The sequence below is a fragment of the Rhopalosiphum maidis genome, chromosome 2 (assembly GCF_003676215.2).
Source record: "Rhopalosiphum maidis isolate BTI-1 chromosome 2, ASM367621v3, whole genome shotgun sequence".
NCBI classification, from domain to species: Eukaryota; Metazoa; Arthropoda; class Insecta; order Hemiptera; family Aphididae; genus Rhopalosiphum; species Rhopalosiphum maidis.
The window spans coordinates 20,261,938-20,289,622 of NC_040878.1; the positions used below are offsets into that span (position 1 = coordinate 20,261,938).

Below are 27,685 nucleotides of genomic sequence, written 5' to 3' on the forward strand. Positions count from 1 at the left end.
ACTTTTTGATAATTATGTTTGCATATAATTTTAAAGTGAAATTGCACTAGTTTTATCGGATGACCGATAAGTAAAAACAAAAAAAAAAGAACAAAACAAAATAATAATAAAAAAAACCGGCAGCATTTCTTATTTGATTAAAAAAAAAAAAAAAAAACGGAAAAAATATAACATAATTTAATAAAACCAAAAATTTAATATCAGAATATAAATAATAAAATGTGGCTTACAAAACATTTAACATCAATTATCCATACATATGTATATATTTTATTTGTGTTTGACTGTTGATAAAAAACAAAAATAAAATAAAATAAATACATAACATATTTACGTGCGACAATGGTCGTTTTATATATTATGTTATTTTATTACCATATATTATAAAAGTATTGAAAATAATGGCTTGCAATAGTATAAAACAATATTTATACAATGGAAAAAGGAAAAAAAATACATTAAATTTAAAATACACCAGGTGGTCGAGTTGATGTGATCACCCCAGAAAAATTAATTATATTAACATTATTATTAGACGTACATTATACATATTTATTTACGAGGTCAGTCCGATGATACATTTGAAAATTCTCACTAAAATACTTTTGAAAAAAAAAATAAATATGAAAGATGAGATACTGATTAAGAACACTGATTTTGGTCTGTGTAATGAAACAACAGAAGTGTAGCAGTAGCAGAAGAAGTAGAAATGGGCGTGTATTTATTTTATTAATATTAACTAGGAGGTACTCATTATTCATTATATTGGTGAATTGGTCAGATGAAGATTCATGCAAACAAATAGAAAAGCAAAAGAGCACTTATTACATTGATAATTTTTATCACTTATTAGTATGGAAGTGTTTGATGAGGTGTTTGGATAATACACGATACCTGTGTGTTTGTATGTATTTGTCCTATAAGAAAATATATTAATCATATTAATCGTTATTTTTATTAAAATTAACTTCTGCTACTACTACTACTAAAATCATTTAATTTTGTTAATTATTTTTTTTTAAATTGTGAGGGGAGATCTTGTTTATTTTTTAAAATAATATGTATAAACAATTATTAAAAGATAAGAAAAATTAGCGCCATTTGTTGATAGTATAATATGTTTTGATTGTCGAGGTTAATCCTCTCGACTTTTCTAAGCATAATATATTCACTCACACATTCATTCACTCACACACACACACACAAACACATAATTATATGTATAAATATTAAATAATAATAATAATAATAATAATAATAATAATAATAATAACAAGTAAAACGAGTGTCTTAAATTTTAAATAAAATACAGAGCGAAAATGGGGTGAGCACAATGTTGAGATGTTTCCCATAGATTATCAATATAAATACCAAAAATTACAATTTTTTTTTAAAATCAATAAAATTTACACAGGTAACTCAGAAAATTTCACAATATTTGCTTAAAATGTATGTTTTATAGTTTTTAACGAGACTGACTAGAACTACCCTTATATAAATTTAAGGGTTTAATAAATTATTAAAATTGCACAAGTAAAACCTCCACCTCATGATGTTAATAAAATAAAAATAACTTTTCATTTAAGAAAACAATTATAAATAATTAGGTAATGGGGGGGGGGATAACATTTGTTTTTTGTTTTGTTTTTACTTACATTTAAACATTTATATTCTGATATTAATAATTTCTTAATCTCATTAGATTTATGTACAAATATTTTTCATATTGACATTTTTTTTTAATATTTAAATATTATATAGTTTGTATAATTATTATAACATAAGGGTTAAATGCAATGAACATCATATAGGAGATTAACCATATATTTTTTTTAAATAAAAAAAATAAATTAAATTAAAAAAAAATGCGCTCTTATAAAAAGTATTAATCATAATTTTCTTTCAATTAATTTTTACATAAGTAAAAAATTTGTATTAAAAAAAAATTTAAGTTACCCTTTATATGTTATGTTATCGAAATCATGACGGATTTACACCGACTCACACACGACACCAACATTAACAAACTGACACTCATGGAGATAAAAATGTGAGAGAAAACGTACTCTGTTAAAAATATTGTACAAAAAACATAGGATACATTTTCTCGTTTTTTTTTTTTTACTTTTTTGTTGTTTGTTTTTATATATAATTAGGATTTATACTAATCGTATTGTTATTTTAACATTATAATAGTAAAAAATATTAACATATGGGGTTTCGCGTTATTTGTGCAATATTACACAAGGTTGTATTCTTTGAGATTGGATTGTAGTATGGTGTCTTTCACTGCCGCAAAGACAAATCTAATGTTTTCGGTATCTGAAAATAATTTGTTATACGTTGAATTAAAATTCAGATTTCATAGTATCACATTTTAAAAGACATGCTTGTGTTATTATTAAACAAAATAACATGCAAACATTTAAATAAATGGCGTGTTAGTAAATTGAAAATGTTTGATATTACCTTAGAAAACTATATACGTAATGAGAAATTATTGATAACCATATCAGCATGCAAAAATTATGGCTCAGCATTTCAAGCAAAGAATCTAATAATTTAAAACCCACAAGAAAACGCAAAATTTATGAGTAATAGCTATTATTTAATTAATGTATTGTATAGTATACCATTTAAACAATTAGGTATATAAATTATTAAAAAAAAGACAAAACACACTAAGTAAAATAAAATAAATAATTTTATTGATTTAATAATTTTCAATAAAACACAATGAAAATAAAATATGTTCTAATATTTGTTAGAATTATTATTTTAAATAATAATAATAATAATTATAATAATAATAATAATAATAATGATGATAATAATAATAATAATAATAATAATAAGAGTAATAATAAGAATAATGATAATAATAGTAATAAGTAATAACAATTAGGCTAGATTGAATTCTTTTAAAGCACTTTGCATAATTGTATCTTTAACAGCACAAAACACCAGTTTTATATTTTCCGTATCTGATTTGTTGTAAAAACAAGCAGCATGTAAAAACATCACATAATTAATATTATTGTTGTTTAATTAATTAATTTTATTGCATGGAAAAAAAAATATCGATAAAATTAAAATATAAGGATTATATAATGACTAAGAAAATATAGGTAACACTAATTATTTACATGGATAGTTTTTGGATTCTAATAAAAATATTAATTTAAAAATATATTTATACATAGTTATAATTACATGATAATTGATAAGGTCCAGGTCCCATAACTATACATTTATTTGGATAAATAATTTAAAATTGCTTCTTTACAACACCTTAACAGTAAAAATACTATACATCAAATAAGTATTGAAGTATAAATTATGTAAAATAAAACTGATGTTTGGTAAATGTTGAACTGTAAAAACATAAACTTTCATTCATTTTTATTAATTCATGCATAACCACATTGAATACAATACACACAAAAAAAAAAAACCCAGAAGACCCATAAGCTCATGCACGATTATCAATTCTGTTAAATACCTGTGGCACATGTGAAATGTGAATAAATTATTTTCTCACTATCAGGATTCAAATCCACAAACATCCTTAGTATAAACTCTCGTGCACTTATGGCGTCCCTTTGAGGACCTAAGACAATTAAATTGGTTACAAATATAAAATCAGTTTAATATTTTGAATACATATATTATTTGTAGCCATATAAAATTAATATTAATTCTATATACTGTGTCCCTAGGAAATCCATATTTACTTAATAAAGTTGTGAAATGTATATTCTTCACCAATTCTGTTTTGTAACAGAATCATCTATTATGCGAGTTTTAAAGTGAATCATTACAAATATCACTACACATTTTTAAACTAGATATCGCATAACCAGTTAATAAATCAACAATTTCATGTATAGTATCTAATTGAGTATTGAATTTGAAAGAGTTTCATTAAAATAAATTTTATATCATTTGATAAAATGGTTAGTGGTGTTATAATCAAGAGTTGGACCTACATTTTTAATAAATTATAACAAATGTATAAGTATTTTTATTTGTATTATAATAATTCAATGTATTGTTATTTAAGTGTAATATTACTACAATGAAAACCAGAAAGGTGAGGTTTAAAAGTAATAAAAAGGTAATATGCAATATATACATACTAATTACAGCCGGTAATGTGAAATTCACAGGAATAATTACAGGATGAAGGGTTAATGTTATAGACTAATATATAACCTGTAGCAACTGTAAAATGTGAATAACACATGCGATCAGGGTCTGGATTTGTTTTAAGATACATTTTCAAAATATATTGCTGAGCAGCATCATTGTCTTGTTTACTACCTATTTATCAAAATAAGTTTTTCATAAAAATGTAAAAAACTAAAAATTTAAACACTGAAGTATAAGTTTTTTTTTTAAATATTGATTAAAAATTATAGAACCTACTATACTCAATACAATTAGTATAAAAATGATTTTTAAAATATTTATTTTAAAACCGAATAGATTATATTTAATATCTCTAATTTTCTAAAAAAAATTTTAAACAAACACCAATTTACATTAGATATGGAAACCAAGATTAATGTTATATTTTTTTCAGCCTCAACAATTAAAATAAAAAATCCAGTCTTCAGTAGTATTTCAACTAAAATTATTTATTTATAAAAAAAAATCAATTATGTTGCGACATAATAAAACAAAAATTTGAAGTTGTTTTAAATTTTTAAATTGAAAAACCATATTTGATTATACCTAAAATATTATATTATGCAGTTAATTTTATTTATTTTAAAACAAATCACATCAGCTATCTTATCAGATCATTTAAAATATAATTGATAAAAGTATGATGCTAGTATTGTTACTAGTATATATTGACGTACTTGAATTTTAAATGTTTAAATAAAAAAGTTATATAATTGCTTTGGTCAATGGATGTTATGTTATGTATTATTATCAGGGTTTGGATTTGAATGATCTAAAAACTTCAAAAATGTCCTAATAAAATTCCATTTAATGTACTAAACAATGGCTATCAAAAAATTGGTCTAAAAAATGATTTTTAAAAAAAGTGAAAGATTGTATTATTTTATATTAGTTATAATGTTTATACTATTAAATATCATTTAATGGCAGCATTTTTTAAGCAACAAGTTATTAATTATTTAAAAACAAATAGGTTCAACAAATTTAACTAAACAATTCTTTGCAATTAATCACTTGCCATTTCCTAGTAATTGTTTTCTCTATCATTAAAAGTAAAGTACACAGTTTAAGGAGATAATTTGATATTAATTTACACATTTATAAATGATAGAAGGAAAATGATTTTAAAATAGAAATTGTATTTTTCAATTCTTCATTACACAAGATGGATATAGTACTCGGAAAAAATATTTTAAAGCTTCTAGAAAAAAAATGAAATTGCCATTAAAATCTGAACCTTAATTATTAGTATATATACAATAAAAGACAATATTTTATTAAAATATGTACAAATATGTTGAAACCAAACAGTATATTTTTATTTTTTAAGTATCCAGTGCTAATGTCATTTTGACTTCAAAAATATACTGTATGGGAATAATAATTTTATATTATGGAATTAATAAAATTGGATTATAATAATTATTTTATTTTAATTAATAAAGGGAAATAATCTATTGCTTGCAATGAACTCAATGTAGATACCTGACAGAAGTTTAGTGGAAAAGTATTATAATTAAAATTCTATAAAATATAATATTCAAAATGTACAGATTTGTGAACAATCTGGAAATGTCATGAGTTAAAGTATATTTAAACATAAGATATTGTCACTTTGTAGTTTTAATAACAAACTAGTATTTTCTCAATATTTATAAGTATATATATATATAGGCTTACCCTCAAAGTCTGGAAAGTAATCTACCAGATGAGAATACATGATTTTTTCTTCGAGAAGATCCTTTTTGTTCAAAAACAATATTACTGATGAGTGTTGGAACCAAGGATATGTTATGATAGTTTTGAATAATGCTTTGGATTCTTCCATCCTATTCTGAATATAAATAATAATAATAACAATTAATTAAATGTATAATAAAATAAGAAAATGAAAAATATATACTTCGTTTTCGGATTCAAAAAGAATCTGATCGTATTCACTAAGTGCCACTAAGAATATAATGGATGTTACATTCTCAAAACAGTGGATCCATTTTCGTCTTTCTGATCTCTGGCCTCCAACATCGACCATCCTAAATGTCAATATTTGATATTAAAAAAAAAAATAAAAAAATAAAATAAAATAAAATTATACTAAATTATATTAAATTATACCCAAATTTACTTCATATAAAAAAAGCATTTGTTAGATTATTGTTTTTTTGTTTTTTTATTTTAAGCAAAATAATATAAAAAGTTATTAATAATAATATATTTTCTAAATAATAAAATAATTGATATTTATAAATAAAAAAAAAGCACAACTAATTAATAATTTACCATCAAAATCAGCAAAAAAAAAAAAAAAAAAATTAAAAGCTAAAATAATTTTTATGAAAGCTAATTAAACAAATAAAGTGCAACACCTTAAAATGTATTGTAATTTCTGTAGTGATTGTAATTGATCAAAATATTATTGACAGGTTAATAGCACAAATACATATGATTAGTTTAATATCAATAGGTAAATAATATATATATATATATTTTTTTTTTGAATTTTTTTTGGAGCATAATGACTTATAGGGTTAGCTACATCAGGATATTTAAGGTTTTGGTAATGTACATGTTTTACAATGATACCTGAAGACAATACCATCAAGATCGAAAGGGTACTCGATAATGCCTGTAGTTGGAGCCCTAGCACGTAGAATGTCCTGTTCGGTAGGTAAATAATCAGGGGCTTCAATTCTTGCTAAGTCGCTTAAGTAACTGTGTGAAATATTATTATTTATATATGTTTGAAATACATTTTTTATTTAAAAATATTATAAGTAATCAATACATTTTATGATTTTGTATTAGTAGATTTTTAAAAAAAGTTGTTTTAACATATTGTTAATTCTTGAATTTTAACACGTTACCCTATCACAATTTCTAGTCGATACGAATATTTTAGTTTTACAGTGTACATTAGAACATGATGTTTATGTTACTGTTATATTTATTTTGCAGAAACCATTGAAAGAATAGACTATGTAGTGTGTTTGATTAGTATTATTAGCAATAAACAATAACATCCATGCATTTTAAAAATAAATTGGCAATAATATATGGAGAAATAGATACACATAATAAACACATGCGCAAGCAAAAAACTTATATATTTAAAATTGTACATCATGCTATTTTTTTTTACCTAAACCGAATTTCTTCTAGATCGAACGGGTATTCGATAATGCCCGTCGTGGGTACCCTTACTCTAAGTATGTCTTGTTCTGTGGGCAGATAATTTGGACTGGCCACTCTGTCTATTTCCATTAAATAACTGTAAATGAGTATAAAGTTATTCGAAATATTTTAATACAAAGAAACAAACATTCAAACCCATAATAAAAAACTATAAATTTCATTAATTATAATAAAGTAATATGTATTTACTTTCAATTTATTGATTAATAATTATTATGTATGTTGTATATGACTAAAAGTTATATACTTTATAATTATAAAAGGAATTCATATATTTTATTTTAATGCATGTGGACTGATTTTTATTGAACATCATTTTTACTGATAGCTAGATTTCACAAACCAATATCTGAATACATTTTAAATGCATCTTTTTACATAAGATAATAATCTTTTTACATAAGATAATATATCATAGTACATTAAATGTTGCCCAGAGAAAAATTTTTTACTTACTATTTAGCAGAATCTGTGAGCTGGTATTCACGCCTGCGATCATAACATTCTTGAATGCCAGAGTCTCCCCAGAGTGCTTTGATCGCTTCGACGTATGGACTTTCAAAAGTTGTAACAGTTTCAAAATCTACACTTTTAATGAGCTCCGCACGTTCCTTTAAAATACATTTATAAATATTACTTCATATGACATAATAAAGGTATATTGTACTATTTTTTTGTATTTATAAAAGTTGAAATATATTAATTGATTAATCCTAAAAATTATTTAAAATTTAGAAGAATAATAACTCTTTATATATTTAAATAAAAAAATGTTATATAACTTTATGAGAGATTTAATTTCAATAATGTTTGAATGATTAAAGTTATTACTTTAATTGTTGTTAGGCATTTATGATCAGTGTTAATTTAGATTAAACATATTTGGGGTTAGTATAAAATATATCTGTTTTCTAGTTTCGAAAAACCGGGCCGTACTATCACACAGGCTACATGTTTGATACAATGATACAACTATCGTATTAAATAATTCACAGCCTTTTTCAAAACTAGAAAAAATATTAAAAATCAGGAGATAATTGAAATTAAAATGTTGAAACATTAATATTTTCAGAAAAACAAACTACAAAATGGCTATCTTCAATTTTTTTGAAAATAATTAAATAAAGAATTATATTTTTTAACTTTTTACCAAAACATTAAAATAAATTCAAACAAGAAATATTTGTAGTTCTTGTCCCTGTGAATCTTATTAAAAAACTAGAATTATAATATTTTCATTATTTCAGGAGATTTTGCAATGGGTAAATTCTCACGGGACATCCTGTTATACATAGAAAATGCTATTTAGCATAATTTTTAATTATATATATATAAAATAATTAGATTAAAATAAAAGACAATTTGGTATATATCTACAAACCGACAACACTTGGGCATATACTATGAATAAAAATATAAAAACTGTGTAGTTACTCCTTATAAACTTATTAAATTATTTTGAAATCAAAAATCTGGTATCATGTCAATTACTAATTTAGTATTAACTTACAGAACATGATGGATCAGAGTAATGTATTTTGAGCATGTCCATGGCCCTGATCATACTCTGCATGGCCATGAATATATTTTGGTATACTAGTTTGATGAACCCTCTTTTGTCTTCGTCGGAGTAACCAGAACCATGGATAATCCGCATTTGTTTGATAAATGTGGATTTCCCCGATTCACCAGTACCTAAGCATAGAAATTAGTTATAGTATAAAATTAAATGTGAAATAATAATACATTAAACATAATATTGATTGATAGAAGTAAATATGTTATATTCTAAAGGATGTTAATAGTTTAAGCTTTTGAATACACAAACATTAGTTTCTCTAATAATTTTATAAATGGATACTTAATTTATTTATTTTGTACAATATAACCAATGAACACATTGCATTTGGTACCTATTATACAGAGGTTGACTTGGAAATAAAGTAGAAGAGATACTCAGCTACTTTTAAAAAAGTATAGTCTCTAGCACTTTAATAACGCACATAACCATGGCGGCGGGGGGTCACCCCACACCATCCCCTTTATGCTTAATTAGGGGACGCTAGCGTATCCAAAAAAATTAGTCGAGGTACTTAGTCCCCCCCACGTCAACCACTCCTATTATGCTGCTTATCAATTTTCCATATAATTAAAAAAAATTGTTATTATCTTTCAAAATATATTAACAAAAGAAGATAGGCATAAGAACATTTATTAAGTACTTCTAAAATGAAATAAGTTCACAAAAAAGTTTTATTTTTTTATGCTATTCAGGTAACATAGTATGGAATATTAATGTTTATAAAATATTATATACTCTAATAATGTTATTCCTAAGGCTTTTACACAGATTGAACTCTAATACCAAAGTTTAAATCATATTTCTCCGGAAAAGTAATTAGACTGTTGTATAATGGTACAAAAATCATCAAGGTGAATATACATTTATTTTTTTTAATTGAATCAAATAAATTATTAGGCTAACCACTTTTTGGAAAATGTTATTTTTTAGTATATAGTTATAGTCAAAGTATAGTGACATCAGTAAATATAGTTTCAAATAAAATACTTGACTTATTTTGACCTATAGATTTATACTCACTTTATGATAATATTATAAGTTCACTAAAGTTGGAATTATGTAAATTACTAATCTAGATTAAAAATAAATATAATATCCAAATATAATTGTTTATGTTAAGCTTCAGATACTTTAAAAGTAATAAGATTTTTGAATTTAATAAACTACTGATTGTAGAAAAGGTATTTGGAATTTTTTAAGTATTATCATACAATATGCACTATGTTTACTATTTACATAATTTTAATCATTATACAAAGATCATCTGAGAGATTTTATAATTTAGTAGAAGGGTAGTAAAAAAAACGTAAAACAAATAATTAACAAATATGTCATGTAGTGAGGTAAATGTTTAGACGATGACCATAATTGGAAAAGAGAGAGTTTGCGATGCAAAACGAATACAGAGTGTTACAAAGAAACTAATATGCACAAATTAATGCACATATTAGGTTTAGGTAGAAAATAAATTATTTTTTGAAATTAAAAAGTAAGTTGAATATTTATTACAAATAAATAAACATAAATACTATAAAATCAACAAAAGTAACAATTGTAAAATTATATTATCAACTCTCAATTGTAACAGGTCTTGATCGAGTCTAGATTAATAGAAAAAAGTCAACCATACAAATGTTTTAACTTTAAAAATATGAAAAATATTATCATTAAACTTTAAATACATTATATCTGTAGTTGTACTTGTATTTGTATTTAAATACTAAATAGACAAATTGAAATTATAGTTTATCAGAGATAATGACCATTAAACATTAATTTGATTTAATTGAATGATCATGTATATAATATAGTATATACAATATACATAATCAATTTCAATTTATATATAATAAAGCGCAAAAGGGGTAAAAATACATAATATCAAAACATTTTACTCTAAACATATTACATTAAAATTATAGGTTGATAAAACATAATATTGTACAAAATTCCTATTGTTGCATTAAAACCTAATAAGATTTTTAGAATTTAACAATTTCAAAATATCATATAAAGATTAAAAAAAATAGAATTAATAGCTTTTATAATTTTCTACAAATGTATAATATACATATATAAGGGTTTTGTATCTTTTAAATAAAACCAATTAACAAGTATGGTACACTAACATAATTTGGGTTAAAAAATATCAAGTACCTATTGACTATTTATTATTTAAATATATATTTCATTATAGTATGACATATTGTTACATTGATATCCTCTCTAATTCGGTAACATGAATTACTGATTACTTTGTAGAAAAATAGTGTAGGAAGTAACGGATATGTTTTCAAAATAACCGTTCGTCATGATACTGGGCGGCTCGGCTTTTAGTATAATAAACAATAAACAAATTCCGTCGCGGTCATATTATTAAAAACGAGCGTAAATCAACGACTAAATAAATAACACATTGCAATTATTGCAAATAAGTACGGAATGAAGTCAATTCGGCGCAACCTAATAATAATAGATAATTAATAAATAATTTTAATTGTTTTCTTTACAATATAATAAAGGTTCTTAGTTTGATAATAAAATATAACGTGTCAATCGACAATAAACCGTGTGATTTCTATACTGTCGTAAACCGAAAAAAAGATAACACACCATGATTTTTGTAAGAACAAGCGCGGCGGTTCGGGTGGCACTAAGCGAAGATCTATTATTTTTTTACTAAACTTTGAACCGAAGTAACCCCACCATAGAAAGGATAACTACAAAATGAAACCTACCAAATTTTAAGATTTTTTTTAGTTTTAGGGCTACTCAAGGGCATGCGACACGCACCTTCAAACATATTGTACACGGTAAATCCCAGTTCCGACACCACGACGGAACCATTTGGAATTTGTATAAATTATTATTATTATCATCATCACCGCCGGCGATGGACATAGGGAGGGCTCAGGGGGAGATGTGTTGGCGCGCGTGCGCTTTTCAGTGAGCGCGGGGGGGATCTCAAGTCTACGGAATTGAAAATGGCACGATATTAAGTGGCCCCGAGCTCGAGCGAGTGTCATCCCTGCCGCTGTCCCCAGGGGCCGACCCATAAAGCGCCCGTTGCGGAGCGATAGTTGTGTTTGCCGTTTCGGCAGCGCCGCCGCCGTCGCTGCGGGTACTCTGCCGGAAATTTCGAACAGTGGCGGACTCGCCACTCGCGTGATTGTGCGCAATCCGGCAACGCTGTGCGAGTCGTGTGCACGCCGCGATCGATTGGTACCGGTAACGGCATTTACACTATTTCTCCTCGACACAATCTGTGGCTGCGGCGGTGGCGGAACATTCACACACGGCCGCCGACGCATTATTATTTTATACACCCGCCGTAAATGGCATGCCATCACCAGTAGACAATTTTTATTTTACCAAATTTTCAAATGATGGGTACAGAAACGTTTTCCCCGACTTGTTTCTCTGTTTTTGAGTTGGATTCATACCACTATAGTACTACCTATAATCCACCCCTTCCATTCCGGTTTCACGTTATCATCAGTTAAATAAAATCGTTTTACAGGTAGAGATGGGATGCCAAGGGTGTGCAGCAACTTTAAAATTGCAATACTGAACATTTTAGGAATATTGACTTATATCGTTTTTCCCCGTAGCCCTTCAGTTGTCACCGATAAACATATAATTAATTTATTATGTATTTTTTGGAAAACCCAAGCATTGCCATCATACTTCAATTGGTTATGTGTTACTGACAGAATAAAAGTGGTACACGTTAAATGTAACCAGTGGGTGTTCATATTCCAAATTTATGGCATTTACTACCTAGACACATATTATACAAGTATAAACCACTTATAACTTCTTATAAACAATAATAAATGTTTATAATTTTGAAAATTAGGTTTGGGTATTTAAATTTACATTTAACGTTTTATTACCTACCTAGTACCCGAATAGTGTATAGATAATACAATTACTTTTGTACCTTTATCACACATAGATTAAACTGGTATTTCTAATAGATATGACAATTATAATTACAATGCGAGTTATCTTAAAATTATAGTTTTTTAAATTAATTATTAAAATAAGTTAAAGAATATTACTCTATTTTTATGAATAATATTTCTTAAGTTTCTTAATATTATTATACTTAGTTAACACGTAGAAAATAAATTTATAAAGCTAGATTTTTAATATACACTTACTATTATTTCATTTTAATTAATTAAATAGGAGTTATTTGTACAGATAAAGTTACACTAAGTTTATACATAAAATAGGTAAATCATTCAAATGTACGTAAGTATAAGACTATAAGTGCAATATAATATTATGGTATTATAACGTCTACATTCACAATGGTTTAGATAATGTATTTAATCAATATTCTTGAATAGTTTTCATTTGGAATTCAGATAAAATTATTTGTTTAAATTTAATAGTTTTAAATGGTTTGTATTATTGTTTCGTTATAATTAAAAATAAATTGGATTTTTTTAACAAATAAAAAATTAAATTAAGTGTTTTTTTAAAAAATTTTTGTATATTTTAAAATAATGCACAAAAATTAGAAAGAGTTTTACATGATCTAGGTCGTTGTGTTGACATTTTTATAAACATTGAGTTAACCTCGAAATTAGAAAATATACATAAATTACACGATTCATTTACATTCTACCCATTATAGGTTGTGCAAGATTGAGTCAACTTTTTTTTAATTGTATTAAAATAATGTTAACAAAATAACTTTTGTACAAAAAAGCATCAAAACTTAAAAACGTAATGGAATTAAATTAAGTATACATAATATATTTATTAAAACACATTTGAGTAAGATAAATTTATGTTTAATATCTAACATAAAAAATATATTTCAATTTAAAATTAAAAAAAAATACATTTATTTTCTATTTGATGTTTTTAATATATATTCATTTTGATCATTACTGTAGAGTAGTATATTGAAGAAGCTACTGTTACTACTTAAAAATGGAGTCTTTGAAATCAAATTAAATAGATGTACGTAAAATCTAAATTCTAAAATATTTATATAATGTATAAGCGTATATTATATATATATTTATTTTGTACACATATATATATTAGCGTATTAGCGTCGTTGTAATATATTTATATATTTGTAACTATTTGCTATCACTATAAGATTTTTATATGTTTACTTTTGTCAAAGGGCTAAGCCCGTAAAATAAAATAAATAAATAAGTTATAATTAATATTGTTGAAAAAATTAGTCAGCTTTTTTAAAGTTTTTTTTAATAATTATACCTGGTTAGTAATTATTAGAACAGTAATGACCGCGACTAGTACTTCTAGGGTCATCAGTTAACAAGGGTTAAACCAAAATATAAAAAGTGAGTAATCAGGAATCATTACTAATAAGGCAATTTATGAATGAATTATTTACGATGATTTTTTTTGTTGCTTTTATTAGTAATAATATTATGGCACACATTTATAAAACTTAATATTTTAAGAGATACAACAAATCCACCAGTTTTGAAATAAAATAAATTTGAATTAGTTAAATAGATATTAATATTAAGAAAAAAAGGCTAGACTAAGAACTTCAATTTAATTATTTACTGATCAATACTTTGAAAATAAATAAAGATTTTATATTGATTATTAAGATAAGTACCTGAATAATTAACTTTAATTATAACATATGAAGAATATTATAATTATATTTTAGATAATTTAGTGTAACTGGTAAGTATTCATAATTTTGATAAATTACTATTCTCTTTCAATCCATCCAAAATAATACATTTTCATGAAAATATTGTATACTTTGTAAAATAAAACAGAATTTTAATAGCTATTAATTATATATATAATCAGATTTTTTTTTAGATAAAAATCTATAAAAATCTTGTAAAAAAAAAATCGTATTCTTCGCGTGTTTACCCCTAATTACGTACAAAATTATTTAATATTTTAAAAAATTATTTAATCAACATAAAAATATACCCATTATAACACATTAATATAGATTGTATAAATATATAATTTTCTTCACATTCGGTCTTTATTATTGTTAGAATTTCCGAAGAGTAGAAAATTGTTTATAAAAAATATATATATTCATAGGAAAATATTTAAATTTAATTAAAATAAATACAATTGATTATATATAATATACAAGATATTTCAAGAAGATATTTTTTAATTTATATCTATTATGCATGACTGTATTTTAAAAATAGCTAATAAACCTAACTAACTAAAATTACTAATAACCCGATGAAATATATCTACATATTTCAATTTTTTATTAAAAATCAAATAGTAAATTGTAATTATTATAGTTTGATAATAAACTATAATCAACAAGTACGTAATTATCGTAATTATTGTGTATTCATATAGATATACTAAATTCTAATGGATATTTTATATTTATACATTACATTATACATAATTAAACAACGTATAAATTGAGCATTGAATTTTAACCGAGTTATTCTTCAAGCCAAATGTAATAAACTCTTAAGTAGAAAATTGAAATATACTTTATACTCATTCAAAATGCACATCTGGAAACTATAGAAATACTTCTAGACGATAAACTTCGTCCCTTTACGACCAGATCTATGCGAGCACATAAAATAGAACAAATTAAAAACATTTTACTAACACACATGTTTAAAGCGAAGTGCACAATTAATGTTCTTTGTTGTATATTTTCATAATAATTTCATTGTGTAGGATTTTAAAGCAATAATTTTTCATTTTAAGGAAATACATTTCTTTGTTCCATCACCCAATTAAATATTTATAATATAATAACATGATATAACACGATGTACTATTTTTATCGTATTTCAAAAAAATATGGTTTGAAATAATATAAATTAATGCAGGTAACTTAAACTATCTATTAAGTAAAGCTTAAATTATGAATATTATACAGTCATCTACATATTATTATTAAGGGATTAAACAATTTCGGTTGTTAAGCATTTTTGAAATATTTACTCTTTAAACGTAATATTATAGCCTAAATTAGGTACTTAAGTACTATAGTTCACGCATTAGTAAATAGATTTTCCTAAGCGTTTCTATCGTGTATACAAGCTTTTATATAACAACCAGCATTTCTAAACCATTATTAAAATTTTAAATATTTTTTTATATTTTTCTCAAGTCTAGATATAAAAAAATATACACAAATAAAATTGTTATATAAATGTATAGCTAATTTTCGTAAATTTTCTATATTACAAATTATGTATTCATGAGTCATCACAACTAATAGTTTGAAATTTGTCCTTAACAGAGATTACGTAAACAGAATAGTGATTTTTAATGGCTGGCATATAACAAAATCCCATGTGGATATCAAAATCATGGCCTTGCAACTTCACAAGACACGTATCAAAACGTGATGCGTTTGCTTTAGCCATAAATGAAATTAAATTAGATATACTTGGCAGGGAGAAAAAACTTATACTATCGAGGTTATAGTTTTAAGCCCTGCTAACGAAAAAAAAAATGTCAAGGACGATAATAAAGGTTTTAATAAAAAATATACATATTCTACCAGAAAATACCTGCAGGGTATCATCTTTTTACTAGGTTTCTTTCCCCTGGGCTCTTATAATTTTATCATTTGACATTGATGCTTCGAACTAGTGGATTTGTAATTCGAATAATAAACAATTGATCGAAAATAATATTGTTAGTTTCATATAACCATCACAAATTGTGCAATTGGATATCAAATACATAGCAAATGTCACATAGTACAAGTTATACATGAATCTAAATAATAATTAATAACTTTACAAACTAGTATAAAGGGATCAAATATAATATTGAAGTTTTCTAACAAATATAGGTATTATGGTCATTTAGATTATAATATATCATAATATTATAACTATAATAGATAAATTAAGACTAAAATAAATTATTTGTTTCAGCGGACTAATAGGTTATTACTTACTTTATAAAAAAAATTCAAGTGATCCCGATACCAATAATATAAATGGCTTTACATGGGATTGACGATAATATGATAGTGGGTAGTTAGACTTTGGTACGTATTTAACACATTTAAAATGATAGCGGGAACAGATAAAAACATGAGAATTATTACTTATTAGTCATTAACCTTTAAACTACGCCTCCACAATTATAGTGATAAAAAGAGTCCACAATTATACATTTCTAATACATACTAGAGATTTATATGTCTTGAATATACAATTAAATATCCTAGGATAATTCTTTAAAAAAAATAAAATATCGTGTAAAATATAACACTTAATTTAAAAATCATAGTTCATAAAAATAAATTTTCAAGATAAGATTGAATCTTACAAAACTATTAATCGGAGAACTTGCTCTGTTATATAGAAAGTGTCGAATTTTTAATACAATAAAATTGATTCTGAGTGGAAGATTATATTTTAAAGGCCAATTTATTAAACATATTAACGAGTGTATTTATATAAATATCAATATAAATAGGTTACACAAATTTTTACAAAAAACAAGTCGTATATTATATACTATACCTGAAAGCTAAGATAACTGTTATTTATGTCTAAGCTAATAATGCAGAATGGCGTGAATAAAGTTCCTAGTAAATAGATAGCTTAAAATTAATCTAAGTATTCTAAATTGTGTATACTATATAATATTTTTTGCATTACAACAAAATAATAATAAAAAGAATCGTTATTTAACCAATTTTGTTGAAATTTAAATTTAAATATTTATAATACAATCAAATATTTTTTAGATTTTTAGGCTTCATATATAAAAAAAATATCTCACGAGGAACTAAATACTGAATTGTCAATTTTATAATTAACTAAAAAATACTAAATTTGGTAAAATTTAAACTTTAAACACATACACAAAATTATGCATATATATTATTAATATATTTAAATCACTAAAAAAAAAAAATTACCAGGAATCTTGAAAATACATTTTAAAGCTTTTATGGTTGATCAAGCATGACAATCTTTATCAACATTTATATAAAAAAAAAAAAAAATATTAAAAACATTCGAAAATTTCAAATAACTTAAAATTAATCTAAATGTGTTGATAATTTTACTGTACATAGAAAATGATAATTTGTGTACTAAAGGAATGTTATAAGTTGTTACGATAAATATTTTTTAAATAATAACAAAATGACAAGAATATTAAGAGATAAATCGTTATTAGGAATACGCTTTTATAGGTATCCAATATTTAATTTTAAACGTTAATAAAAAGAATGCGACTAGGTACGCTTAAGTAATAGCGGTTATTTTGAAAAGAACTGATTATTAATTCTCACTCCCAAAAATATCAAATAGTTTCAATTTGCAAAGTCGAAGATCGAAAAATTTTTTCTACTATAACATATGAACAAAGATAAAAAAAACCACACACATCGCTGTAAAACAAATTTATTTTTTATTTAGAATCAAAATTAAAGAGTATTTTATATGACTACGTAAAAGTTCTAACTTGAATTCAATTTTATTTTAAATTTATGATATTATATTAAAAATTAAATACTAATTCTTCACTTATTTTTTTATTAACATAAATCATTTATTAAACAATAATGAGAAATAAAATAGACTTATCGAAATATACTTGTAATTTAATAATGCGACATATTAATATAATGCATAATATAGAGGAATAAAAAATGTACAACTGATTAATAAATATTAAGCGAAATATATAAGTAGGTACAAGGTATTATAATAAAATATAATACATATACTATGAAATAAAAATAAGAATTTGAAACATTTTATTCGACTGATTTCTAAATTTCTTTTTAAGAAAAAGGCATTAAAATAAATAAAATTTTTATTTTGAAATAATTCTGTAAATAATAATATCGCGTTTAAATGAGCACATTTTGATCGCGAGTAAAATTACTAAAATATAGCAAGCAATTTTGATTTTGTAGAAGTGAGCAATTCTCAATAAAATAGGGTCATCAAGTTTAATCAAGTTTAAAAAACACAACTAATACAACGAATTTTTTTGTCCGTCACACGTGCAACAAAGTAAAAATACGTTCAGGCGGATTTATCATAAAATACCGAGAAGTGAATTTAAAAGTAAAACTTAAATATTATATAATAAATAAAATAGAAAAATGTTTCGTTGTAAATCAAGTTGTTTTTTTAAATAAAACACAAACCTTGATATTGTCAGTGAATATGGATAGGTATGTTATGTTTTTTAAACGCTTTTATTTTACTTAGTACTTACATATTATGTTTTCAACACTTCGATATATCCATTGAAAAGATCTTTTTAATAGTCCCAATAATGTATAATATACCTAAGACCTACAATCTAGATTCATCAGTGATATTTTATTTTTATCAAAGCACGCAGAGTAAATATATACAGTACTACGTCTATACGGTCAGTATACACTCATACCCCACCGCCAAAACTTAAAAAAAAATTATTTTTTACTTGCTTTAAATACAAATTATGAAAAGTACTTATTCATTGGAACCATTTTTGGGGTATCAACAATACCGTTATCAAATAATAACATATAAAAACAATTTTTAGATAATGAAAATAAAGTATATAATATAGACGTAACGTTATGCTAGTAGCATTAGTAGCAATGTAATTTTAACTAATGTTTTAAAAAATAAAAACATATAGAAAAACATAGATACAGGTACTTTAAAAATCGATGACGACTATAAAGTAAGGAAAACATTAACGGGTAGTTATCGAAGATCAAATAATTATTGCATCAGATCTATTCTTATAGTGAAGTCAATTTTGGAAGAACAGGTCTACAAAAACGACAAAGACGCCCCATCAAAATATTATTATAAAAACTTATGATTTCATTAACTGACTTTTAATAGACTAACTATATAAATCTATGGTAATAGAATAATATTGAGAATCGTCCTATGGCGTAAATAAGGGATTGTTTGGGGGTAGCCCTCCAAGAAAAACAAACTCCTAGAAGCCAACTGAAAAATATTAATAGAACATAGAAATTTAAATTTATACAGTTAACATTAAAAAAAATACTCATGAGCCCCTGAAGATGTTTTTATCATTATTTACGCTAGCGTTTGGTGACCTATTATTATATATTTATAGTAACTTAGTTGATGGTAAGGTGGTAAATTTAAATATAATATGTTCTCGAGTATGTTCTATATTCTGTGGTATTTAATGTAATCACTTGTCATCACGAAGTAATGTGAAAATCGGTTTTATTAATATTTTTTTTACTATTAGTAAATAAGTATGAACACTGAAAAATAAATTTAAAGTTGTTAAAATATATAAAAAGAAATATTTAAGCCTTTTTTTAAGCGGGAACGAAAAAACTTTATGATAAATACAATCCATCAACTCTAAAATTAACAAAATATACCTACTGGATTTTTTGTCAAAAACTTCGACTTCCTGCGAGTATATAATAATTTACATTTTCTAATGCAAATATTGAAATTTAAAACACATGTTGTATTATAAGTATGTATATTGATATATTATTTTAGCATGGATAAAAAATAATAGTCTATATTAGAATATCTGTGTATATGTTTATTTAAAAGTTGAAAGTTCTTATTAATTATAAATTTCTTGTAATGTAACCATAGCATTGTTATTTTATTAAAATATTACAAATATATTCTAAAATTTTATATTTTATTAATAAATAATTAAATAAACACTTTTTACTATAAAAATTAAACAGTTATGAAAATATTTTAAAATTATTTATTATATGAGTTTTTCAGGTATGAAACCTCTTTTTTCCCAAATTGTATACCTACTTACATTAAATATCAAGGGTTAATTTAAAAATAATTCTAAATTACATTTTATTTGTAAATTTAACTTGAAAAAAATTGTATAATTTATTTATTTTTTGGTGAAATTTTGTATTTTCCATAAATGTGATTTTGTTTAAACTTTTTTGTTAGTGCAAACATTAAATATATATATATATAGGTATTATCTATTATTTAATTATATTAAAAAAAAATTATATTTATAAAAATATTTTATAACAAAAAATAAATACATTTTTTTATTCAAACAAATTATTGAACAGGATGACAAAAATGTGTTTAAATAATAAGTATACCTATGTGTATAATATATAATATATTAAACAAAAGTAAAACATGTTTGAAAAATTGAGAAGTCTAAAAACTTGTATCAAAATTGTAAGAATATAATTATTACAAAATAAATAGCTCTAGTTACAGCACTGCGTTAACTTTTTATCAATAGTTTTTTGAACATTTGTTTTTTCCATATAAGTAAAAATACACATATGATTAAAAGAAACAGAATTAAAATATTATTTTTGAAATTAAATTATTATTATCTAAATATATTATTTTATAGTTTATATTTATGTTAATTACATACAGGATTCTATATTAATCAATGATCTGGTTATGAAATGTTTTGAAAAATATCGTTTGAATGTATATGAATGTATTTATTGATTAATTAACCTATCAAATCATACTTGTGTGAGATTTTAAATTGTAGATGGTTATACAAGTGTAATTTAATATCAAGATTTTTGATAAATAGTTTATTAATATGAACTGGTTTTACTGTCATGATAATATATAGATAATTGGATAAAATTTAGGAAAAAGGTCAATTAAATTGTATTTGGATAAGACTTGGAATAAGTTTTGATTTTTTGATCATGAAATATTTATACAATCTATTTTCATGAAATGTTTATTTAATAATCTTGACATCCAAGAAGTCTACTCTTAGTTGACTATCACTTGATGTGGAATACACACAATATGATGGTCAACTACATATTGAAATATAAGTAGATAATATTACCTTGACATTTTTTTTTCAAAAATGCATTTAAAATTATAATAAATGTAAATTAATTTACAAAAAACATACCTACATAATGGTATTATTAATAATAAGTAGTACATGAATGCTTTAAGTTGGCAAAAATCATCCAGCAGTAACACTTTTCTCTTGAATTCTGTTATGAGTTTACATCTTTTTTTTTTTTACTATTGAAGTTTTGTCTTTAAATCAGTTTTTCTTTATGCTATGCAACGAGGATTTCTTGGTATAATGTTTCAAAGACAAGGATCAGATTTTAATGATTTTAAGGTGAGAGTAACACTGTAGGTCAATTTAACTATTCCTGAGATGGTTTAAATTTTATAGATATTATAATTTTTTAACAGCACTTCATATCAGACCTTGAAGATATCTCATAAGTATAGATTTGTTTAAGAAATATAACAAAAGTTTATTTTTTAGATTAACATAGTTAAACAATCTGTTTTTAGTTCCAGGTAGACGTTGGTATAATGTCAAATCTAAGTAACGAATATTGAAGGTTAATGCTTTGATTGTTTAAGAAAATTGATGGTACTGACCTTTATTTAAAAGTAATGGTAAAATGGGTGGAAATATTATTTATTAAATAATATTTATTTATTTCTATTTTCTAATCGGAATACCTATCATGGACAGTAGTTTCATAGTTTATGAGTAATTTTGTAAGTGTTGACTGGTAATTTAAAGGTAGTCATGAGAGACACAAAGAGACACATATAATTATGTATTTACAAAATTCAATACTGAAGTGTGAGGGGATGGTCCACTGTGTATATGGTGTTCGGAATAAGAGAAGAAATAGCGCCTCGGGAACACTAATTAAGATAAGAATTTAAGATTTCATAGCCTACTGTGGTAACAAAAAGGAAATTTTCTAGATATAGGTAATTGAAAAATAAAAATAAGACTGAGCAATTTTTTTTTACTTTATACTCGACTTTATAGAAGTCCAGCATGACAATAGTATAATCATGAATTATAAAATATTGATAGAACACAATAAGTAGACTTATAAATTAACAACTTTAATCTTTTATAAGCACAAAATTGTACACTCCTATTATGTAGGTAACCAATATTTGATTTTAAATTAGTAAAATCATAATTTATACAACTTTTAAATGATTCAATTATTTTATATTATTATTATTTTCTAATTATGTAAAAATTTAATTAATTAATTTGTTAATATTAATACATAATGTCTAATTTAAGAACCTCTCACCTCCAACACAAGTTTCTTCTTATAAGGGGTGAGCAAACTTATTAGTTATATTTATGAAAACTATGTTATTGTTTGTTTGCAAATATATTATTATTATTCACTGGTATATTCTGAATACTTATAGAGATATAAATAAAATTAGTTTTAAATAAATTGAATACAATTATTTCCAAGTATGCACCAATTAGGTTTTTTATACTTAGAAAAATATTGCCTTAGAAATATTTGGTTCATAGAAAAAAAAAATAGACATTTAATTAAGTACCTATACAATTCAATGATACAATTAATTGTATGAATGTTATAAAAAGGATATAAATATAATTTGCTTTTTAGTTTTTACTACCTATCCACATGAAATAAATATTTTTAAAAGGATTTTAAATTTAAATATAACATTTGTTACTGACTTGGTATACTATCTATATATTATACTCAATATTATAGTATATATAATTTTATAATTTCACAATCAAAATTAAGAAAATATAATTAACTTTAATAAGTAATAATATACAACTACCTATTTAATAATAATACCTCTTTTACATTAAACTTCAAAGACATACCTATTATTTTTTTGTAAGCTATATTTTATCTGCACACTTAGGTACCTACCAACTATTAATTATTTTTTATATTAGGTACTTATATTACTTTTCCTAATACACCTAAATCATACGGTATTATAGGTTCCTAGTAAGATCATAGAAAATGCTATGAATGGTTATAGAGGAGGTTTTTGCAATACTATGTTTATAGTGACATTTTTTAGTAACATCCTCTTAATATAACGTTAATATGAACATTTTTTTAATGTTTAAAGTATAAATAATTGTATGTTCATGGCCAAGACAATACACTAGGTATTAACTATTAATAGACAATGCAAGTGTATCATTTTGCAATATTATTTAATCGATTGAATATGGAATACCTACAAACTTGGATTTCATGGAGGATGGAATTAAAATTATAAGAAATCGATAAAAAATAAAAGTCAAGCTGTTATAGGTAATTCACAGGTATAATACTTTGTTGATAAATAAAGTTCCTCTATTAAATTAGTATTAATTCCAGTAGGTAAAAGTCAAATATAGAATCATAGTATGTACCTCTACATATTTCCTACTAATTTACTTTTTAAAAATTATATATTTGGCAAAATTAGAAAATGATTAGATAGATATACATAGGTCCCGATATAGGTAATACACATATTTAGTTTTTTTAGTTCAGAACTAATTTCTATATTATTATTATTAGGTGTATAAGAATAATATTTAAAAAATTTACTGACCTTATCAATTTTAACATTATGAATCACTTTATTTATCAAATACCTACTAAAAAATATTTAATTTGTAATTATTAACTACCTAGGTACAATTTTTTATTTTTATAGTAGGTACCTTTTAAAATATTCAAATTTAGTCAATATTATTTGATAAGAAAAAATGCATTTAATTGTGTACCTATTGAAAGTTAATTTACCTATTATTAGCATTAACATTAACTAAATTAAAAACTTAAAAAAAATTAAAAATTAAAAACTCTGTTAAAAACAAATATAGGTAAAAATATGTTTAGATACTAGAAAGTAAAATAATTATAAACATGTAAGAATAAAAATACAAGGATATTAACATAATACAATTTTAATTATTATTTAATACTAGATTTTTATTTTGACAGGATTCGAGTAAATGCTCGAGTAAATGTTAGATCTAACCTTAGAACAAACTATTTCGGTAGAATTAAAATAATATTATTTCATATTTAGGTATAGTCATTAATAGTAAAAATCGGTAAAAATATAATAACATGATTAGTTTAAGTTTAAAGCATTTTAGATAACTATATCTACTTTTACAGTTACAATTTTAACTAGTTTTAGATTTTTTACTACAATATATTTATACATACATGAATTTTATGAGTGGCTAATATTAAAATTTTTATTTAACATATTCTTATTACTTATATACCTCAATCTTAACATAAATCAAACATCAGTCAAAAATATTGAAATTGATTTTATCATTAAAGTCAAATAAAAGTAATCTAAAACATAGTTTAAGACTGAATTAGGTCATGTTAACAGCTTTGGATAGTTATTAAATAATAAAGTAAGAGTCCAGTTAGGTACGAGTTCTAACCTACATTTTATAATTTCACCACGCTAACTTAAAAACTGGCTATAATAATTATTATTAAAAGTTGAATAGATGGTTAAATTATGTTAAGAGTAATGGTAAGCATATTATACTCACATATTTCATACAGACTAAAAAGATTTTACTAAAAAGAATAGGTACAAAAAATAAGCCTTACTTAAGTACCTATGTTAAGTTACTAAGATTACATTTAACTAAGTAGGTTCTCAATTTTTTATAGTTTATATATTATAATTAAAAATAATCAATTAATTAAACCACTAACGGTAAAACTATTAAAATATTATAGTTAGGAAATTCTATCTAGAGCATTCTATAAAAAATCATTTTTACCATACTATTATTACCCAAACAGGATATCAATTGTCAATAATTAGTTAAAATATTGTCGTATTATAGTTTTAAATAGATACTCCTTAATTATTCAACTTTTTATAAAAATGGTGACATTGATTTGCTTTCATTGAATGTCCTCAATATGTACGAATAATGATAAGGTATTTTGTAGGTAGAATTTTAAATAATCACTAAAATTCTTCACGAAAGACCAACAGATTTTAAACCTACCTACATTAAGCACTCGGACAGAAGTCGGTTAGGTACATGAGAGGTGTACTGACAATTACATTTATGAGATGATGTATCAATCAATGGGTCGGTTTAGAAAACTCATTGTTCACCGTAGAGGTGCTGAGCGAACAATCAGTAGGTACTCACCAAGCAATAGGAGTTTGAGTTCTCGCCGGGCGTCCCTCTTGTCACGCCGCAGCTGTCGTTCAATCTCCTGGTTGATGCGCTTCTGTTCCTTGGCCTCCTCAGACAGGCAACACGCCATTTCAGCGGTGACAGTAGCAGCACCTTGCGGCCCGGTCCACCACGATGACGGAGGACAGTGGGCTGCCGCGGCGAGTCCGTTATTACCTGCTGCTCTGTCCGCCCGCCGTACTCACCACCACCACCACCACCAACGCGGCCAGCAGCAGCAGACACCTCGTGCCACTCCACAGTGACCCGCAGCGCGCCGTGCCTCACCAAAAACGCACCGTTCGTGTGGGCGTGTGTCGTCGTTGTCCAACACTACGACTCTGGTCGTCCGTCACCCTCCTAGGAAGGCGGCGACAACCGGCAGCACGCCATCGTCCATGTACAACACATCTCTGGAGCCGGTGCTGCCGGCGGTGGTGCCGTTAGTAGAGCCGGCGTTGGTGGCGCCAATCGCGTGTTGGGCAGTCTCGTTGGCCAGTGGATATCCGGCGGCGGGATCGGTGGTCGCGCGAAAAAACGGAACGAAGGCGAGCCGCACACACACGACACACACACACACACACACACACACTCAAACACGAAACTCGGTATCCGTCGATGGGCGACGGCCGCACACACGAGAAAAACGACACGAGCGCGCACGCACACACTTAGCCGCGGGAGGGCTCTAGACGAGAGCAAAAAAATGCCAATGCGATTTTTAGCGCGTTCGATTCAGCACAAAAAATAATATTATCTACATCACTCGTGCACACATAATAATATACGTGTGCGAGTGGTATATTATTATAATATTATATACGACGACGTGTATAATACGTGAGTGTGTACGAGTATATTGTATGTGTGAGTGTGTGTGGGTACGGCGATATCTCGCACTCGGCTAGGGCGGTCGTCTCGCCGGCGCGCGGCTGGGTGTGGTGACGGCGGCGGCGGCGGCAGTGTGCGCGCGCTAGTGCGAGAGAGAGAGCTGGCGAGCAAGTGAAGAAGACGTTGCGGCGGCGGCGCGGCGGCGGTGGTGGTGTGGCGAATATATTTTGTGTATGTGTGTGTGTGTGTGTGTGTGTATGTGTATGTACACGATACGGCGGCCCGTGTGCAGCAGCTGATGTGAAACGGACGGTCGACCGGAAATTTTAATCTACACCACCGCTGTGTACGAGCAGCAGCAACAACAACAACAACAACAACAACAACAACAACAATAACAACCACACTCGTACCGAGCACACGGGGGGCTACTGAACGCCACCACCGCTTCGGTAGGCCCAACGATGTTGCACGTTTAACGTTTCGACGACACGGACACCGGTGACGGAAAAACGGCTACGCGAACGGTCGTTGTAGTGCAGTGTAAGTACTCGCACCGAGTACCCCGACCGACACGACGACGACACTATACTCTCGGACAGCTCTCCGTTCGTCGACCGTTGTCGTTGTTGTGACTTGTGTGTGTGGCGAGTGTTGTTGTGTTTTTTTCGCTCTTTTTTTTACGCGCACGCACGCACGCACGTACACACACACACACGCACACACATACGGGCGCGCACGCGATGGCTTGCTGCTGGTCCTGGTGCTTGGTGCCGGTGCCCGAGCTGCTTGGCGCTGATGCCGGTTGTCGGCGCGGCCCTATATTATCCTGTTAGACTTAATTCGATTTTAAGGAAGCCAATCATTTCTGACAAGAACGCCGCACTGGGTTTCATA

The 27,685-nt window shown here is 25.9% G+C and overlaps 1 protein-coding gene across 6 annotated transcripts; it reads right to left on the reverse strand.

The window, feature by feature from the left end:
• Positions 1 to 347: 347 nt before the first annotated feature.
• On the reverse strand, positions 348 to 27,685 carry LOC113555182 (guanine nucleotide-binding protein G(q) subunit alpha). Of its 6 annotated transcripts, none has more exons than XM_026959551.1 (9): positions 25,931 to 27,677; positions 8,894 to 9,078; positions 7,840 to 7,994; positions 7,331 to 7,459; positions 6,775 to 6,903; positions 6,095 to 6,224; positions 5,872 to 6,025; positions 3,503 to 3,610; positions 348 to 2,322 (listed from the first exon to the last, which is right to left on the reverse strand). In XM_026959551.1, the coding sequence occupies exons 1-9, from the start codon at positions 26,046 to 26,048 to the stop codon at positions 2,240 to 2,242; spliced, it is 1,191 nt and encodes a 396-aa protein (XP_026815352.1). In that variant the 5' UTR covers positions 26,049 to 27,677; the 3' UTR covers positions 348 to 2,239. The 6 variants fall into 6 exon arrangements, with proteins under 6 accessions (XP_026815352.1, XP_026815349.1, XP_026815348.1 ...); XM_026959552.1 differs by lacking the exon at positions 348 to 2,322 and adding an exon at positions 2,861 to 2,984 and having other exon boundaries at positions 25,931 to 27,681; XM_026959548.1 differs by lacking the exon at positions 7,331 to 7,459.

What these genes read in the sequence shown, in the direction of transcription:
- LOC113555182 (XM_026959551.1), bottom strand. Translation starts at nt 26,048, where the DNA reads ATGGCGTGTTGCCTGTCTGAGGAGGCCAAGGAACAGAAGCGCATCAAC. An exon ending in ACTCTGATCCATCATGTTCT is followed by an intron (nt 7,995 to 8,893) that starts GTAAGTTAATAC and finishes TGTATTTTAAAG; the next exon opens with GAACGTGCGGAGCTCATTAA. An exon ending in TTACTTTCCAGACTTTGAGG is followed by an intron (nt 3,611 to 5,871) that starts GTAAGCCTATAT and finishes TAATTGTCTTAG; the next exon opens with GTCCTCAAAGGGACGCCATA.